General features: G+C 45.1%; 1 protein-coding gene across 2 annotated transcripts; it reads left to right on the top strand.

Annotated features, from left to right (window-relative positions):
• Positions 1–3219: 3219 nt before the first annotated feature.
• Positions 3220–19765, top strand: NIT2 (nitrilase family member 2). Of its 2 annotated transcripts, XM_059164351.1 has the most exons (10): positions 3220–3336; positions 5444–5562; positions 7051–7171; positions 8367–8455; positions 11738–11831; positions 12406–12480; positions 13783–13861; positions 15538–15636; positions 17712–17767; positions 18097–19765. In XM_059164351.1, exons 1-10 carry the CDS (start codon positions 3309–3311, stop codon positions 18186–18188), a joined length of 852 nt encoding a protein of 283 aa, XP_059020334.1. In that variant the 5' UTR covers positions 3220–3308; the 3' UTR covers positions 18189–19765. The 2 variants fall into 2 exon arrangements, with proteins under 2 accessions (XP_059020334.1, XP_059020336.1); XM_059164353.1 differs by lacking the exon at positions 12406–12480.
• The last annotated feature ends 30 nt before the right edge of the window (positions 19766–19795 follow it).

Genomic DNA, 19795 nt, shown 5'->3' with positions numbered 1-19795 from the left:
CCTTCAGCCCTTCATCTCTATTAGTTATTGTAACTATTAGCTGTATTAGTAACTTAGTTATTGTAACTGTTAGTGACTATTGTAACTGTTAGTCTATTGGATATCTACCTCACCCCCCAGAATTGAACTTTATGTCCTCACTGTTGTATATATACTACATCACCACTCAGAATTGCACTTTATGTCTCCTAGACTAACTTCCCTAATACTACAAAGAGTAATTGGAGGATAAGGTGCTGAGGGAAAAGAGACCAGTTAAGTTGCCTAAAGCAGTCGCCTCCAAATGAGGAAAGCCTAGCCATGGCCACAGGGACAGAAAAGGAGGCAGCAATCAAGGGGTATTTTAGGAGAGTCAGAAAGGGCCCTGTCCTTAACCAGAGGTGGACAATAAAAGACTTGAAAGATACAGGGGTGATTTCAGTTTTTGAAGGGAGGACATGGGGAACTGGGAGAATTGGAAGACAGCACAAATGTGGTGGTGCCTATATTTAAGAGCAAAGCTGGGAGAAGCTCTTGTAGAGATGATAAAATTAGTTTTGGACAGTTGAGTTTAAACTGATGTCAAGACATATAAATAGAGATGACTTCCAGGCAGCTGGGGATGCCGGAAAAGCTCCTCTGGAGTAAAAATAGAAATCTAACCAGTATTAGCTTGGAAAATGATCAGTAGAGTTGTGAGACTTGATTGGCGATGCCAGATTTTGAGCTGGGCTCTGGATCCACTTAGTGTAGTGCTTTTATTCTTTGGCTGTTTTTCAAATGTCAGGTGAAAGGAACATGGAAACATGAAGGCAGAGGTGCTGTGGTTCACAGGGGGTGAAGATGTGACAGGAAAGACTGCACAAACTCGGTCCTCCAGCCTCTTCTTTTGCCTGTGAATCTTTTGTGCTACAGATGATGAAAAGTTCTTGAGAATGAGGTGATTTGCCTTACCCTCCATCAGTGGCAGAGCCAGACCTGGAACCCAGTGACTAGCTTTTCCTTATGCCCAGAAAGTTCTAAAGGAATGCTCAAAAACAGTTTTCGTATTTCTTAACTGTTCCCTTTTCTAGAACCCGTCACTAGCTTCCCTGAATGCGATGTAGGGAACACAGCACCCACAGACTCTTGGTCTGGATATCCCTCTCCTGCTTCTTTTACCTCTTAGGTGGCTCCTTACTAGGCCCTACTTAGGCCTGTGCTTTTCACAGTCCACTCACATGTTGTCATCCATACTCAGAACTTTGTCCTAGTTTAAATTGCTGGTGTCTCCTAAATCAGTCTCCAGCCTGAACATCTGAGTTTGAGGCTTATGGCCAACTGCCTAGTGGACATCTCCACCTATATGCTCTAATAACATGTCCAGCCATGTTTGGTACTACTGTCAGATACAGCTTTATGCCAATGAACTTACAAATCTAAATGAAATGGGTGACCGTTTTTGGGCAGATTATAAGTGGCCAATATTGACTCAGGAACCTTAATAGGGTAATAAACATAGCAGAAATTAAAAGGTTATTATCTTCCTGCTGTAAAGCCAGGCCCAGCTAGTCTGTTAAATCTTCAAAAAAAAACCATAATTACTATTATTTTCCCCCAACTTTTTATTATGAACATTTTATAATTTGAAATTTTATAGTTTAAAACTTAGAAGGTCTTAAAATAGTACCATGAACAGCTATATGTTCTCCTCTTAGATTTAATAAATTTGCCACATTTGTTCTATAAACACGTTTTCTGTTTGTCTACCATTTTCCAGTCAGACTTTCTGACACTTTACCCCTAAATATTTCAGCATGCATCTTCTCAGCGAAAAGACATTGGCATAATAACAAAAGTCATTAAGGTATCAAATATCCAGTTCATACTTTAATGTCTCTATTCCAAAAAATGTTTTGAGTATCCTTTTAAAAACTAGGATCCAAACAAACAAACTAGGATCTACTTCAATAAACTACTCCAGAGCATTGAAAAGGATAGCAAGAAAAAAGGGGGAAAAAAAAAAGGATAGCAAGCTTTTATTTGTTTTACGATTTTTGATCCCCAAACCTAACAACAACAACAACAACAAAAACACATGAAACACAAAATTCAAAGAGCAATCTGGGGTGAGTAGGTGGCTCAGTCAGTTAAGCCTTTGCCTTTGACTCAGGTCATGTTCTCAGGAATCCTGCTCAGCAAGGAGTCTGCTTCTTCCTCTCCCTCTGTCCCTCCAGCCCCCACGCTCACTCTCTCAAATAAATAAATCCTTTTAAAAAATCAAAAAGCAATCCTAATAAATATAAATGCAAAAGTCCTAACAGTATCAGTGTATTTCAGTAACAGAGTAAGATGCAGGCGGGGCTGGGTAGGGAGAGATAGGTAGGGGCTATGGGATCAGGCTCTCAGAAATCCCCAAAATGCTGAGATGTAAAGGAACCAGAGATAAGGAACAAACCAAACCACCCTGCCCTAGGAGTGAGGGGGAGGGAGAGTGTCTTAAAATAGTCATCTGTGACCAACAAAAAATAACCAGACCCTAAAAAAGAAGCTTTTAAAGATGTTATCACTAGTCATTACTCAAACCAAGACATCACAAGAATAAGGCCACAAGGTGCCTGGCCAGTTCTAAATCAAAGGCTATCAGTGAAGGCTCTCCTTGGCAGTGCTGTCGGGACCCCTCTCACTCCTAAATGCTTTTTTCCCTGTATCCTTGCTTAATAAACTTCTATCGCTTTACTCACTCTACTGTCTGCGAGACTCATTCTCGGATTCCCTGAGACAAGAACCTAGCTTTCCCTCTTCAAGACGACTGAACTTTAGAGGGTACAGTATTTGAACTGTTTTTCTTTTTCCCCCTCCCCCATGACGGAGCAGCCTTGTGGTCAGAGCCCGCAGATGTCTTGAGTGATTAAAGCAACCTAGGTAATTCCATCCCCCTCACAGCGACTGGTTCAAGTAGCCCAAGGCAATCACCAAATAGAGTGTTATTCCCGGCCAGAGGTCATCTAACCCGCAAGAGGTTCGGTCTTTTTGCTGACCATCGGAGAGGCCGATTGTTAAATACCACCCCAACTTAGATCGCCCCCCTTGGGCCCTTTGGCTTTTGAGGCATTCCCCTTTCCGGATTGGGATGTCATTAGTCGTTTCTCGTTGCTTCATCTTAGTGCAAACAGCGGAGGACTCACAGGTGTTTGAGGTGAGCAAGGAAGCGGACATGCTCTGGGCGGAGCCGGAGGCGGGGCGTGGACGGAGCCTAGGGCCCCGCCCCCTCCTGCGCGCGGCTCTGCCCCGCCCCAAGCCGTGTCGCCGCTCCCGCTTCAGAGACCTCCTCTCGGGCCGCGCTACTGATGGTGCTACCTGGGAGAGCGATGGCCAGTAAGTAGCGCGGCGGCCGGAGCTCAGCCCTAGGGGAGGGACGCCTAGGTGGCGGAGCCGGCGGCGGGTCTCCCCGGCTCAGCCGCTCGCCGCCGCTCCGTGTCCCCGCCGCGCTCCAGGCCTTCCCCGGCCCGGCGTTCTCGGGGCCGGAGGCTCGGGCGGCTTGGCGGCGGCGGAGCGCGGCCCGGCGCACTCCCGGGGACTCGAGGCTTCCGGGAGGGCCGGGCGGCCGCGGGAGCGCCAGGCCTCCCGGCCAGCAGGGCCCGCGCTTTCCTCCTCGCTGGGCTCCTGCGTCCCGTGCTTCTAGGTGCGTTCGGGGGCCGCCCCCTGCAAGTTCCCCGGCGCGGGAAAAGGCGCGTAGACGGGTGCTCACTTCAAATCCAAGTTCCGCACCCCGCTTTCCCGGCCCCAACTCGAGGACTGCACTCTCAGTAAAGCCTTCGGTGATTACGATACTTCAAGTGTGGGAACCTCTGCCTGGTGGGATTCTTGGAGGCTCTTTGGTTTTGCATCAGAAAGTGCGACTCTCCAGCGGGGTGGCTTTCGCTCTCCTCCCAGACTGATTTTTGGACTTGCGTTTTGCAAAGACATCAACCCTGATTGCGGTTGGAACCCTGGAAAATGAAGCGTGTGTTTTCTTTTGTTTGGGCTGTTTGGTAAGAGGACTGGTTAACTTGCCCCCTGGTGTACACCCCCACAGCCAGTGGACAGTGCTCTCTTCTGATCAAGAAAACGGGACGGACTGTTTCTGTATCTGGACATTGAGCTTTCAGGTTAGGTATTACATGTTACTTACACATCTCTATCCTGGGTCGGCCCCAGGGGCACGTTTGTAGCGATCTCTGCCCCCAGGCTCTGCCAGATTCTTTTCTGGGAGGCTTTGAAATGCTCTGGACTCATTGTCTGGAGACCTGGATTTTTTTTTTTTTTTTTAAAGATTTTATTTATTTGACAGAGAGATCACAAGTAGGCAGAGAGGCAGGCAGGGAGAGGAGGAAGCAGGCTCCCTGCTGAGCAGAGAGACCAATGCGGGGCTCGATCCCATGACCCTGAGATCATGACCTGAGCTGAAGGCAGAGGCTTTAACCCACTGAGCCACCCAGGCACCCCTGAACGGGGAAAATTTTATTATAAAGAATGATTAACCAGTAGGTGATTATTCTTAAGAGCTACAAGAGAACTCTAAAGAATATAGGAAAAGCTCATGTAGGCTGTAGCTATTACCTCAAGGAGGTTAAGAAGCCTGGAAGAGCCCCTGACCTCCTTGGCTGACAGCATTTCTTGTTGGCCACATAATCCGTGGGACTCAGTCTCGAGGTAAATGTGGAGCCCCTTACTCACGTAGCAGGAAAAAACACTGCTGACTTTTCCTTCTGTAGTCTCTCTCTCAGCCTCTCCTGGTGCTTCTTATTTGCTACTTACTGTTGTGCTCCTTGGGGCACAGGAATATTCAGTGAGTGCAAAATCTCACAGGTGCCCGGAGGCCCTGCCTGTGACTAAGCACAGGTGCTGCTCATTGGCTGCCAGACTCCCCACCCCCCATCCCTCCTGCACCTGGCCAGCTGGTGACACCAGGCCCCAGCTGGTGCTAGGGAAGCAGAGACCGGCGCCTCTCCTTCCCATGGGCCCACTGCCCTACTTCATGGGGAATGGGTGATATCCAAGGGATTTCACCTGCAGTGAGATGGGCTTGATACTTGGACCAGGGGTAGATTGATTCCCAAGGTCAAACAGGGATAATTCCATGTTCAAACTCAGCCTCCTTCCTTCAAGCCATGTTCTCATTAGTATGTGAGAAGCTGGCTTTACCTCCCCAACTTGAGGCTCTGGGGGGCCCCGGTGGGGACGTGGCCCGGGTGGGGGCTGCTCTGTCCCAGGGTTTCTCAGCCTTGGCATCAGTCACGTTTCAGCTTGGATAATTATTGTGAAAGACTGTCTTATGGCCTGTGGCATGTTGAGCCACGTCCCTGAGTAGCACCCCAACAGTTGTGACCATCAAAAATGTCTCCGTTGCCACACGTCCCTTGGGGTCAGAATTGCCCTCCGGTTGAGAATTGCTCTGATTCGGCAGTCAGATCTTCTGAGGGTTTTCTCTTTTCATCCTCAGCTTTCCGCTTGGCCCTCATCCAGCTTCAGGTTTCTTCCGTCAAATCAGATAATGTCACTCGAGCTTGCGGCCTCGTCCGGGAGGCAGCAGCACAAGGAGCCAAGATCGTTTCTCTGCCAGTAAGTATGGAGGCGGAGGTGGCCACCTCTTTCTGGACACTCTGGACCGAGTAGAATCCTGCCTGCTAGCGCTGGTGGTGCTCTTGGGTCCGGGGGTCCTTCCGTGTTTGTATGGAAGATGACCCTAGCAATGGTCTTTGTGATATAATGTGCCAGCATGGTTACAGGTCTTTAATTTTAGGGTCATCTCCTCTTTCCAGAATCCTGGGAGGTTGTAAGACTTACTTAAAGGTCAGTGCCTTGGATATTTACCCTCTTTCCTTGTGAAATGAAGTCTTTACATGACCATGATAGAGTTTGGTGCTAAGCCTCCCACATTTGTAGAAAACTGGAAATTGTTAGAGACACAGAGGAAGCCTGCAGCACCTCCCTAAATGTGGGAGCCTGGAGCAAGCCTGTAAGACCCTGCGTGTGTTTCCTAGGTGATGGCTTTCAGAACAGAGCCAGGGAAAGGATGCAGCCCATTTGTTTGTCAGTAGGTGGAGGGTGAGCCCCAGAGAAGGGGCCCACACAGGTTGGGGCCTGTGGTACTGCATCTTGTGGCTAAGGACCGCTAGGATCCGAGGCAGAACTACTCCAGGCAGCCCCCTCATCTGCTCTGCTCCCCTGCTCCCACTCTGGGGAGGAAGTAGCCCTTTGTAAACCCTGCTTCGGTCAACTAGAGAATTTACAGGACCATTCGTACTTTAGGCTCCAGTCCATGAAAGATGTGGCCAGTGGGTAGGAATCTTTAACAAGGGAACACGAGATCTTAATGTGAATCCGGCCTGCCTTACAGCCACATTTCTGGGACCTCCCTGTATCGGTATCCTGACCATGGTCTCCTGTTGGTTTCAGTTGCTGGGGGCTGGAGTGAAAGCGCTTGTATTCTGCCTGTGCCCTCTCTCACACGTGGCTTGTATAAGCCGGCTGTCCTCTGGTTTGAGTTTCCTAGCACCGTGCGCGGTGCACAGTGCCCGTGGATGCAAATGAATGAAGGAAAGTCAAAGTCTGGTGTCTGCTTTTCCATTATCACAGAGCCGTGGAAGAAAGACATATTCTGGGGAATGAGATTTCGCAGAATCAGCATGATAGTGCTGGAAGGGAGTCAGAAACTGCTCATTCTACAGATGATAATTCTGAGCCTGTGGATTCATTCTGACAGCCACAGTCCTGCGATTGAGCCGAGCTGTCACGGGGCCTGGGTGCGCAAGGGTGGGATCTTGTTCTGTAGACGCTGAGGAAGAGGCAGATCTGCTAGATTGACAAGGACTCGAGGGAGCACACTGGACTTGTATCTGCTGGCCCCACCTGAGCCAGCTCAGGAGTTCTGCTTATGGCCACAGGCTCTTTACCTCAGGGATATTGTTCTTTTTCTTATCAGTTGTATTTTACCCCTTTGAGAGCAGAGCTACAAGAGGCAGCTCTGCTTTCTTAAAGCAGAACTTTAAAGTGAGTTGGATATTTTTGTGTTTTTTTCCCCCTTTTTCTCCTCCAATATTATTCTAGGAATGCTTTAATTCTCCATATGGCACGAAATATTTTCCTGAATATGCGGAAAAAATTCCTGGTGAATCCACACAGAAGCTTTCTGAAGTAGCAAAGGAGTGCGGCATTTATCTCATTGGAGGTAACTTCCTACCCTCACGGTATAATGGCCTAAACATTGAAAGCATCTGAATAATTTCTGTTGTTACATTTAAACCATGAAATACAAGGCGTGTAATTTAGCATTGAAAAGAATGAGGTGGGAGCACGTGGGTGGCTCCTTCTGCTTAGGTCATGATCTTGGGGTCCTGGGGTTGAGCTCCGCATCGGGCTCTCTGCTTAGTGGGAAGCCTGCTTCTCCCTCTTTCTCTGTACTCTCTCTCTCAAATAAATAATATTCAGGAAAAGAAGGAAAGAGAGAAAAGAAAATAATGAGGTGGATTTTACATAATCATGTGAAAAAACGTTCCGGATATACCATTACATGGAAGAAGAAAGTTCAATATGATGTGAACAGGTACTCATTCAGATGAATCCCTCACACAAGAGGTTATGTGTTTCCGTGTGTCTTTACATATGTAGCACAGAGTAAGTGTTGTATAAGGACACACCAAACTGATGAGGATGGTTTTTCCCTGGAGAAGCAATGCAGATACAGGGGCAAGTGGAAATGTGGAAAGAAAAACCATATTGGAGTGTCTTTCATTGTACTAATACAAAGTTAAGAAATTGTTTTTTCACAAAGAGGCCATACACATCAAGGTAGCTTTATATTAGTGGTTTTGAAATACATTTTAAAATGTTCTGTTTGCTTAAAGAAAGAATACAGTAAAACTGTGTAATAAATATAGCAAAATTATTCTGTTATATTAAGAATTAGAATGAATGAGAGGTGAAGAAAAGACAAAGCAAGAAAAGGGAAATGCAGGAACTACATTCCTTGAAGGCAGGCCCGGCTTACATTCCCATTTCGAGGCCTTTTGGATACAGTTATGTTTCAGGACCTGGTGGATTCAGGTTGCACAACAGTGACTCCTCCGTGTTGCTCTAGTGTTAGAGATGGGGTGTAGGGCCAAGGTCAAAGCAGAATTCAGAAACAGTTTGGTTATTTTTGAAACCTGCCTTTGGCGGCTGACTTTATTATACTTCCTCTGTAGTCTGGAGTTTATCTCTGAACAATCATCCTCACAAAGACAAAAAAACCCATTAATAACCCTTAGAAGATAGTATACTTTATTGTTGGACCCAAGTGACTGTTTATCAAGTGCTGGTCTGGTGATCGTAAAAGAATGCTTTATTTAGAATCTTTGCCTGTGTGTTTCTCCTCTCAATGAAAGGTTCTATTCCTGAAGAGGATGCTGGGAAATTATATAACACCTGCACCGTGTTTGGGCCTGATGGAACTTTACTGGTAAAATACAGAAAGGTAAGCAGGGAATGTGTCAAGTCGCATAACTGATTGAGAATTTGCTGTAAAGTTCCCTAGTCCCTCTCACCATATTGTACACACATGGGGCATTAGATGAATTGACAGTCAACTTGTCGAATCTTGGCTATTGATATTTTGATACAAATTTTAGACTGAGCCAAGTCTAAAATCTACAGGAATTTTGATTAGAATTACATTGAATATAGTGAGATCTTGTTGGGAAAGCTGACATCTTTGCTGTAGTAAATGCATGTACATTCAGGATTGTTAAATATTCCTGGTAAATTGATCCTTTTGGCATTATAAAATCCGTTTTTTCCCCCTCATAATACTCTTTGTCTTAAAGTTTATCTCTGATATTCCTTTGGCCACTCTAGGCTTCTTATACTTAGTGTTTTATAATACATCCTTTTCTAATTCCTTATTTTCAATCTGTATTTGTCTTTATATTTAACATGGTTCTCCTATAGATAGCCTACATTTGGGTCTTGTTATTGTCTTCATTCTGACAACCTCTGCCTTTTAGCTGGAGTGCTTACTTCACTTCTATTTAATATAATCATTGATATGGTCGGATTTAGCCATTAGACATTTTTCTTTTTCTTTTTTTCCTTTTGTTCCTGTTGCATTCTTTTGGCTTAGTTGAGTGTTTTTTAGAATTCCATTTTATCTCTTGGCTTTTAGCTATATACCTCTTTACTTTTTTTAAGTGTTGCCCTAAGGATTACAACATGTACCCTAGCTTTTTACAGTCTCCTTAGAATTACTATTATACCGCTTCATTGTGAAATTTAAGAGCTTCCCAATTGTATAGTTCATTCCCTTCCCCACCCCATTTTCTCTGTTAGAGTTGATATACATGTTGCATCTACATAGATTGTAAAAACACAATTTTTAAGTAGTTTTGTGTATCTTAAAGAAATAAAAATATTTTGTTTATTGGAATGTTTACCTTTCTGATATCTATCTATCTATCTATCTTTCTTTTTTTTATTAACATATAATGTATTATTTGCCCCAGGGGTACAGGTCTGTGAATCATCAGGCTTACACATTTTACAGCACTCACCATAGCACACACCTTTTCCAATGTCCATAGCCCAGCCACCCTATCCCTACCTCCCCCTCCAGCAACCCTCAGTTTGTTTCCCGAGATTAAGAGTCTCTTATGGTCTGTCTTCCACCCCAGTACCATCTTGTTTCATGTTTTCCTTCCCTACCCCCCACCATCCCCCACCCTTAGAGCATAGTTCTATCTGGTTGGTACCTTTGCCTTCAAACAGAAAGACCTTCTTTAGAATTTTTGTAGTGAGGTTGTACTAGATACGAATTCCCTTAGTTTTTTATTTTGTCTTCATTCTTGAGAGATCTTTTCGGTGGAATAGAATTCTGGGTTGACACTGTTCTTTTGTCTCCTAGAAATTTGAGTGACATTTTTCAGGTATCTTCTAGCCTCCTTTTAAAATTTTTCTGATATGTGGTGATTTGTATTATTCTCCTGTATGTAATTTTTGGTTTTTTCTGTCTGCCTTCAAAATTTTTTTCATAATCCTTAGTTCTCAGTGTTTGGACTCTGATGTGCCTGCCTAGATATGGTTTTCTTTATATGTGTCCTGTTTTGTGCTTCTTTATAACTCTTTCATTATATTAGGGGTATTATTTTGATAAATAATTTTTTGTTCCATTCTCATACTGGACTTCAGTTTTGATACTGTTCCACTAAACCAGGTCGCCAAGACTCGTTTCTTCTTGTTTTCCTACCTTTTTTCTCTCTTTGAGTATTCTAAAGTGTGGACACGTTGCATTGATCTGTTTTCAAGTTCACAGAATCTTTCTTCTGTAAGCCCCAGTCTCCTCTATGCCAACCCAGTGAAATCTTTTAAAATTTCACATAAACACAAAATTTCACATAAAGTCACATAAACTTATTTTTCTACTGATATTTCCTGTATGTCCATTCATCAAGAGTGTATTTTTCTTTAGACCCTTAAGCTTAGTTTTCGTAGTTGCTTTTGGTAATTATCATATCTGGGTCTTGCTGGGGTCTGCTTCATTGATTGCCTTTTCCTTAAAGTTCGGTAACATTTCTAGTTTCTTTGTCTAGTGATTTTGAGTTGCATATTGGATTATATATTGTTGAGATTCCAGCTTCTATTATCTGAAAAATGTATTTTTTTGTTTTAGTAAGTAGTTAACTTGCTTGTACTCAAACACCCTACTTTTTTTCCTTTGGGAGTGGGCAGCAACTTCGGCTACTCTGTTCTAAGTTGTTTAGCTTAAGCTGGACTGCTTGGAGTCAGCCCTGCACATCTTTAATTCAGTACTCAGCCAGAGACTTGGACAGATTTTTATATGTAGAATTTAGGGCTCTTCCTCTTTGGCTTTCTCCTTTTCAGGATTTCTCCCTCACTTCCGAGCTGCTGTGAAGCTCTGTCCTCTGGTTCCTTGGGCCAGTATGGTTATAGGTGATTTTTACCACCACTTCTAGCAACAGCAGGGACATTGCTTCCAGCTGAAAGGGTCTAAACAGGAAATTCACCCAGTGTCCTTGTCTTGTTCCTGATCTCAGTGTGGAAAGGCTTTTAATATTTCACCGTTAAGTATGATGGTCCTTCCTTTTTTTTTTTTTTTTTTCCAGATACTCTATCAGATTAAGGTAGTTCCCTTCCTAGCAGATTTTTTCTTTTGTTTTTAGAGTAAGAATGAATGTAGAAGTTTACCAAATGCTCACAGTGTCCCTCTTAAGATGATCCTATGACTTTTCTCCTTCATTTTGTTAGCGTGGTAAATTACGTTGATTGATTTCCTAATGTTAAACATTTGCTTTCCTTGAATAAACCCAATTTCGAAGTGATGTGTTACTCTTTTTATATATTGCTGTATTTAATTTGGAGAATTTTACCTATTTTAATTACTGTCCTGCTCTCTACCTCTCCTGTCAGTTTGTCAGGTTGATTATGATTCTGTGACGACTTCATTGAGCATTTACACTGAGTAAAAGAATAACATGCTAATTGCTTCCCAAAAGAAACCTAGACCTCAGCTTGCGCACCACCTAGGAAAGAAGTGTCATAACTATAGCATGATTTTCCCATTTTGCGTATTAGAACTCATTTTGATAATATGTCAGCTTGTGGGGTGGGTTGTGGGCAGGTGGGGGTTGCTATTTGCGTGGTTGATCTCAGAGCTTCCCAGCTTTTGGCCATGGAAAGATGTTTGTCATGACTGCCACGAGCCCTGCTGGAGTAGAGGTAACCAAATTCGTTACTTGTGGTGCAGCTCCATCTGTTTGACATTGATGTGCCTGGGAAAATTACATTTCAAGAATCTGAAACACTGAGTCCCGGTGATAGTTTCTCCACATTTGATACTTGTAAGTACCAGACCTGTTCACCTGTTTTAGTAGTATCAGTAGAAGATGATCATGTGCAGTGAATGCTGGAACACTGAAAAGAAATAAAATAAAATAAAATGGAAAAAAAAAAGACGATCATGTGTTCCTTTTTTCTCCCTCTTATGGTCCGCACCCCCCCCCCCTACTTCTTTACACACCCTGACTGCAAGACCAGAGGGAGATGGGCAGAGACCAGTCAGAGATCTAGAAAGGGTAGGCTGACCGGAAAACTAAGGGTTTGACTGGATTTTGCTCTATGGTTTGGTCACAGCATGATTGCTCCCAGAGTTTACCTCTTAGGCTGTGATTGAACACTTCCCACATAGATACTAAGCGTTCAGTCAGGATGAATTTCTCATTTCTAATCTAAGATAAATGATGTCTTTATGAGGTGAGATCCAAGCAGGACTAAGCTTATGCAGTCTCTCCATCCATGGCCCTGGGTTCATGGATTGCCATCAGTGTTTGGTGATCTTAGACAGAGGCTTTACTCTGTCACACCATGTTGCAAGAAGTTGACTTCTCATTTGTGCATTTTCTGTCTGAAAAACAGCTTACTGCAGAGTGGGCCTGGGCATCTGCTACGACATGCGCTTTGCAGAGCTTGCACAAGTCTACGCGCAGAGAGGTGAGATGGCCGCATGGCTGTGTGGTAGAGGTGCTTAGCGATGGGATTCTGCCTTGGTCTCTGTGGTTCGAGAGAGCCCTAGGCAGAAAAACTAGAGAAGAGGTCTTCATCTCTCCACCCTGTCCGGCTGCTGAGACTTTTGCTGCATGTGGGCAGTACGGTTTTTCGGAGATTGTATTTCAGCACACCGTGCAGCTAAGGCAGGAACCGTGCTCCTAAATTGCTCTGTTCGTTGAGCCCTTCTTGCTACTGTGTTTGGAAAGAGTCACTTGGATACCACTAGAAATAAGGATGTGGTCTATGGTGTCTGTCCTGGATTTCACACTCAGTAATCCTAGCTGTTGGGTACAGTAGAAATGTAGTCTGTGACCTTCCAGTCCAGAGAAGTGTCCTGCTGGCCTGCAAGAATACTGACCAAGTCAGAAGATCTGGGTTCTGGTTCCAACTCTTCTTAATTGACATGATACTTTGGGTAAATTATTTAATTTTTAGGGCAGTGTGGATCTCAGTTTTTCATAGCTATGGTGTGGAGATTAAGGAGGGAGAACTTAGCTCCTCGTATGTACTCAACAAATGTGAGCATTCCTACTAGACTGTCCAGGCTACTCTGATTGGACTTGACTTTCACCTAACAAAGCAGAGTGGGTGCAAATATTTTGATGGCCTGCTCAGCAAAAAAGATGGAAGAGCGTGGGCTCTATGTTGGCAGACACTCTCAAGCTCTCTCAGTAAGCATTAGAACACCCACTCTGCCCTCCGTTTCATTTGAAAAGCATTACAAAATGTGGTCCTTGTGGGAACCTGGGTGGCTTAGTCGTTAAGCGTCTGCTTTCAGCTCAGGTCATGATCCCAGTGTCCTGGGATTCAGCCCTGCATCGGACTCTCTGCTCGGCGGGGAGCCTGCTTCTCCCTCTCCCACTCCCCCTGCTTGTGTTCCCTCTCTCACTCTGTCTCTCTCTGTCAAATAAATAAATAAAATCTTTTAAAAAAAATGTGGTTCTTGGCCATGTGGAGCTGACCATATGGTGCTGTGAGAAATTTGAATGATACATATTTTTTAACCATACCATGGTTTGGGTCATCAGTACCACCGTTTTTGTATGTATGTGTAAGCATGTGTGTGTCTCTAAATGAATTCAGAGCCATAGCTTAATACTCCTGACAGTGTCTGGCTTGGTGGACCTCTTATTAGGCTTGGGAAAGTTTGAGTTTGGTCCCCCCGCCGGCTAAGGAACAAAATGGGGAGCTAGTGTGGTGGGGTGTTGACCTGGATCCACTCTTCTCTGGCCTTTCTCTCCCAAGGCTGCCAGCTGTTGGTATATCCCGGAGCTTTTAATATGACCACTGGACCAGCCCACTGGGAGTTGCTTCAACGAGGCCGGTAAGAAAGCATCTTGGGCAGACCTTCAGGTGTCTTGGTGTTGTTTTGTGCAAAGATTTCCAGTTTGGTGGGAGTACCAGCCTTTCTGATGCAGAATGCTGCCCCTGACCCAGCACACTTGGACATCTAAATGCAGTCAGAAGAGATGAATCACCCCATTGACGGTGCTGTTCAGATAGGGGTGCTTATCTTGCCCCAACATTTACACCATTCTGCCCATCCTGGAATACTCTGCCATAACACTTGTTACAGGCTCTTGTTTTTTCTAATCTGTAAGTCCGAGCCATTGTATAGTGTCTTTGGCATGTCAGAGTAGCTGTATCCTGAGACCCATAAGGTTGGGGAGTGAGCGGAAAAGGGCAGATAGCAGAGGTGAGTGTAACATGGAAGGGAAGAGGAGTGTGACTGTGTGTGTCTGAACGTGTGCTGAAAACTGAAATGAAATACTGGTCAAAAGTGCTGGTTTTCTTTATTACAATTTTGCTAATTGAGGTATAATGTCCTTAGAGAAAGATACACAAATTTTAAGTCTGTAGGTCAGTGAATTTTTACACATGTATTCACCTGAGACCAAGGTCAACACAGAACATTTCCAGATCTCTAGAATGCTGCCTTTTGTTTCTTCCATCAACCCTTTCCTTGTTTGCTCAGATGGAGCCGCTATTCTCACTGTCTATAAATGATGGTGATATATATGTATATATATAAATGATATATTTATCAGGAGGCAGCAGAGGTGTTTGGCTGGGTGATTGATGGAAGATGGGGTGGGGTATCTGGTACCATGTATATTAGTTAATGCAGTCTTGTAGAAAGCAACAAAAGCTTGAGAGACATTGGAATGGCCCGGCCTGGATCTGTTTGAGCCCGGAGTGCTCCGAGGTGAGGTGGCCTGATGTACCCAGGCCACCACCAGAAATTATTATCTAATTTGAGCTGGTGGGACTTCAGGCATTGAGGCCTGGAAGTGCCATGCGGCCCAGCAAGGCATATGGCCCCAGCAAGGCCAGTCCATTATCTCTGGCCACCTTGACTTGCTCTTTTTCAGGTATATGTTTTGGCTCAGGCCAGGGTCTCGACTGTGGTGGTATTGACATTTTGGACTAGACTGTTCTTTGCTGTGGGGGTGTCCCATGCATGGTAGGATGTTTAGCAGCATCCCTGGTCTCCACCTACCAGGTGCCAGTAGCAACCCCTATCGTGAAAGTATGAAGGTCAAAGTCAGTGTCTTCGGACATTGGCAGATGTCTCCACTGGGCAAAATCACCCCCCAGCTGAGAACTGGTTTATGCATTAAGATACATACTTTCTGGGGCGCCTGGGTGGCTCAGTGGGTTAAAGCCTCTGCCTTCAGCCCAGGTCATGATCCCAGGGTCCTGGGATCGAGCCCCACATCGGGCTTTCTGCTCTGCGGAGAGCCTGCTTCCTCCCCTCTCTCTGCCTGTGTCTCTGCCTACTTGTGATCTCTGCCTGTCAAATTAAAAAAAAAAAAAAAAAAAAAAAAAATACATACTTTCTGAAGAGGAAGAGGTTTCACGGCTTTGGTTGTTTCGTTCCATGTCTGAGCCAGCCTGTCCTGTCCTAGTTTTTAAAAGAAGGATCTGTACTTTTGGAATAGAAAGATGTTGCTGGTCTATAAGGTATGAATTACCTCTTTTTTTATCTGTTGACCACAGGGCTGTTGATAATCAGGTGTATGTGGCCACAGCATCTCCTGCCCGGGATGATCAGGCCTCGTATGTTGCCTGGGGACACAGCACTATTGTGAGTCCTTGGTGAGTTGGTTAAGCAGGGACACGCTCACCAGGAGCTTAAGGGAGGCGGCACTCTGGTTGGGGGGTTTTCTGATTCCTGACCAGCCCTGCTCCTCCCCCCGCCCCCATATCCTCACTGCCCGCCAGGTCTGCGCCTCGTCTTTGAGAGACACTGCCGCCTGAAAACCATGTGAGAAAGAAATGGTCCTGCTGTCCTGATTGAGTGCTTGACCTTGGCCCTCCTCTGAGTTTCTGAGTGGCTTTTGCTGTCAGTCAGACTTGGCTCACATGGGGGCAACAGGGCAGCACAGATGGGTGCGTGATTTTAATAAAAAGGGCTTCCAGACTCTTGGCCTTTGGTTAAAATTTAGGCTGGGTGACTGGTTCTAGAGCAGGAATTCGTTACAGGGTGAAGGTTTTGCTCCCTGCCTGATGAATAGAGGATGGAGGAGGATGAATTCAATTAAGGAAAACTCGGACTTTGACCTCTGTGAGAGGGAAAAGCATCGTCCTAGGGAAACCAGCATGAAAGTCTGCCCAGCTGCGCAGGCATGTCATTTGTCACTGTCCGGACCTCAAGGTCTGTAGTTGTGTGGTCCTCATAGTGCTTTCACACTCGTGGTCTCCGTGTGAACTCATGGAGGCTTTTCCTAAATTAAGCTCCATTTATAGTGGCAGAATTGAAGTTCGCGGGACACAGTGGCTGGGACTGGAGTTTAGACTCAGGACTCCTGACTTCAGAACTTGGACTTATGCCATGCCACTTCTCACATATTTGTATGATTACACACACACACAGAGATGTGTATTTCTCTAATTTCAGGGTAAATATACCAACAACAAGGCTGAGAAGGATTATCTATTACTGTGGGATCCCTGAAGTTCCCTCTTCTGATTTTACAGGACCCAAAGATTGAAGTGTGTGATGGGGAAGGCCTTGGAAGTATGACCAGGGAGCCTCAGGCACATTAGGATTGGGGAGGCACTGGCAGGCTGGAATGATAAACTTGGCTTGAAGATTTCCTCCAGCTTGGTTTGAGTTTCTCTGTCCAGATGTTAGTGATAGGCTTCCTGGCCTCTTGGGCTGCTCTCCTCCCCTGCTCGTTCTCCTGAGGAACTTTGTGACTGATCAAGCTGGCTGCTTCTGACGTGTGAAGTCTACAAGATTTATCTTTGTTCCTTTTCAGAAATCTGTCTGTAGGATTTGGGGGCCCTCTGGCTTATATAGTCATCAGGATGGGTGCCTGGGGTTAACCCAAAGAGAGATCTTTGAATGCCAGAGCAAATGGGGGGAGAAATAGAAAAGAATAAAGAAGAATTAAGTTAAATGGCATTAATGATGATATTTGTAGCTCATTTGTGCCAGAAATGGATTTGTGGCCATCTGGGAGACGGAACCAGTCACTGTGTCAGATTGTTAGGTCAGATTACTTTATTTTGTGCATTGGAGAAATTTCATTTCACTAGATATCTTTGAAGTCCTGCTTTGGGCCAAGAGACTCAGGACTAGTAGGTTTTCCAGATCAGGCTTTCCCCAGATTTAGGGAGGAGGATTGCTATTTTTAAGCATGGGGTTCCTCTCCTGTTGGGGTATGGTTTCCCCACCACTTCTTTCCTTCAGAAACTGAAACCCAGTGATGGGCTAACGAGCGACCACAAGCACGAGACCAGAGACCCAGGCCTTGCTGGGCTCTGCTCAGACCCAGCCTCTGTCCCTGGCCTTGGTAGGTGTGGAGGGCCAGACCACCCTCCCAAAAGGCTTGCTGCTGCACTCAGGAAGGATGAGACAGCTTCCCATTGTTTATAGGGAGCTCTGCTTCTGGAGGTGTATAACCGTGGAATAGCTCCCATTTCCTAGCCACTGGCTGTTTACAAAACCAACTGCATAATCCTCTAGGTCCTCACAGACCTCTTACTTCCACTTTATAGGTTAGGGAACAGAGATAGCAGATGACTCTCCACAAGGCCACGGCAGCTACCTGAATGGTAGAACAGGAATTTATGCCCCTCCCGTCTTGTCTTACCCTTCCATTTCCTACCCCTGGGGCCCACAAGCATCAGCCTCTCTCACTCACTCCCTCCTCAATCTCTTTCAGGGGGGACGTCCTTGCCAAAGCTGGCACCGGAGAGACCATTGTGTGTTCGGACATAGGTGAGATTTGCGGGGCACAGCTAGGTCCGTGGGAGGTGATTTAGTAGCTCTGAAGCTGCCGGACCCTGGAGGGGCTCCCTTGGGCCTCCTTTTCTTTTATCTGTGGTTCTCCGGCCAGACCCTGGGGGCTGTAGCTCAGCTTGGGATTTCTTGGTTTGGTTTGAAATGACTCCAGGGGCTGTGCCAGGCCACCTGGGCCTCTGAACAAGGCTGATATTATTGAGTTATCTGCTGAGACTCTGGTGGTTTTTATACTGTTTGGGGAAGAAATTCTCATTGGTTAGTGGGGAGTTACATCTTAGTAATGGTACACTTTCCTGTTTTTGCAGACCTGAAGAAGTTGGCTGAAATACGCCAGCAAATCCCTATTTTTAGCCAGAAACGATCAGACCTCTATGCAGTGGAGGCAAAAAAGCCCTAAGGTTTATGTTTCTAACATGTCATGGAACAGGAGGATATGTTTCTGCAACGTAATCCTCTCCCTGCTGAATTCTTCAGAGTTTTTTGTTCGTTTGTTTTTAAATTCAGCTTTTTCCCTTCCTGGGAACACTCTAATGAGACGGTGGAGCATCAGCACAGGGTACTTTTCACACCAGATTAAATAGTTAAAAAGGACTCGGGCTCTGGCATTGAGCGAGGAAGGAGGAGAGGATGGCTGGACCCCTTCCAGACTACGGTGCCTCCTAGTAGTTGGTAACAGTACCAGACCTTGGTATCCAGGTTGACTCACGTGGTACAAATACGTATGTGTCACTCACGCCTCTTACCTCATTGCTGGGGTTGGGAGTCTGTTATGGAGAAACCTTGGTCTAGTGCTAGTGCTTTTCTGAGGAGGATGTTCAAGTTACGTTTTTAGTCTGTGCGCAGCCGTGGGGAGCCAGGCAATGGAGCCTTGGTGTTTGCTGGAGGAGATGGCAGCCCCAGTCCTTCCTAGCTGCCTGGGGGTTCTTTCTTCAAATTCAAGAAGGAGCTCATGAATCAAGCCCAGACCCTCCTGGTCTTAGGGGAAGAGTTGTGTCAACTGTGAATCCTACGGGAGAATGGCAGTGGTGGCATTTGGTCAAGGCAGCTAAAGATAAACCTCTGCAAAAGATTTTCTTGATGGGGTGAGTGCCTGAAAATCTTTTTGTTTTCCTCCCTAGTAACACCTTCTAGCTTGAGAAAGGCAGATGTTTAGCCGAGGGTTTTTCAGTATCCTTTTCCACAGTTAAAAGTTAAGAATTCCAATGCACTTTATTTTTATGTTATATGTTGGGCTGGTAAATGTTTAACAACCAGTTGTCCCCCGAAAGGCCCTGATTTTGCAGTAGCATTTGCCAGTTTCCATGGTGTTAATACTTTTGCCCCATGGCCAAGGTTCAGACTATCAGTACAACACCTCTAAACAGAGCTGGAAATAAAAGCACAGTTGGCACTTGTGAGCTGGGGCAGTCCTGCTCTCGTACACCACTGTTTCCATATATATTTACCATCCTGGAAAATAAAACAAAAATTTAAAACAAAAGAATGCATGAGCACACATTTTATTAGCTGTGAGAATGACGACACCATTGTCATTTAACCTTTGGAAACCAGCATTGTATACTCAGAGTAACACAGGAGTGAAAAAGGGAAATGACATTTTAAAATTACATGTATTATTCGGTAGAAGTTGACACATGTATACATCCATGAAACCACTCTAATCAAGGTAATATGCAACCCTCACTCCTCCCAGCCTCCCCCAATCCTCAGCAGTTTTCTTGTGCTCTTGTATGGTCCTGTCTAGATACTCCCCTGACTAGATGCATCACTGTAGGTGAGTTTGAATTTTCTGTAATTACTAAGTGGAATCACACTATGTGTATACTTTGTGTCTTCTTTCACTCATCATGTTTGCAGACTCATCCCGGTGTGTATCACTCATTTCTTTTGTGTTGCTCAGTGGCAGTCTGCTATACGGATACACTGTAATGGGATAGTTTTTGGGTCTCAGAAATAAAGCTGCTAAAAACGTTTTGTATGAGTTGTTCATTTTTCTTGAGTAGG

Source organism: Mustela lutreola, chromosome 2 (genome assembly GCF_030435805.1).
Source record: "Mustela lutreola isolate mMusLut2 chromosome 2, mMusLut2.pri, whole genome shotgun sequence".
Taxonomy (NCBI): domain Eukaryota; kingdom Metazoa; phylum Chordata; class Mammalia; order Carnivora; family Mustelidae; genus Mustela; species Mustela lutreola.
This window is presented reverse-complemented; position numbering and strand designations above follow the sequence as displayed.

Bases quoted from the DNA above. Each gene is read 5' to 3' on its own strand.
- NIT2 (XM_059164351.1), top strand. From the start codon at position 3,309: ATGGTGCTACCTGGGAGAGCGATGGCCA. The intron at 7,172-8,366 runs GTAACTTCCTAC...TCTCAATGAAAG, and splicing joins CGGCATTTATCTCATTGGAG to GTTCTATTCCTGAAGAGGAT. The intron at 8,456-11,737 runs GTAAGCAGGGAA...CTTGTGGTGCAG, and splicing joins TACTGGTAAAATACAGAAAG to CTCCATCTGTTTGACATTGA.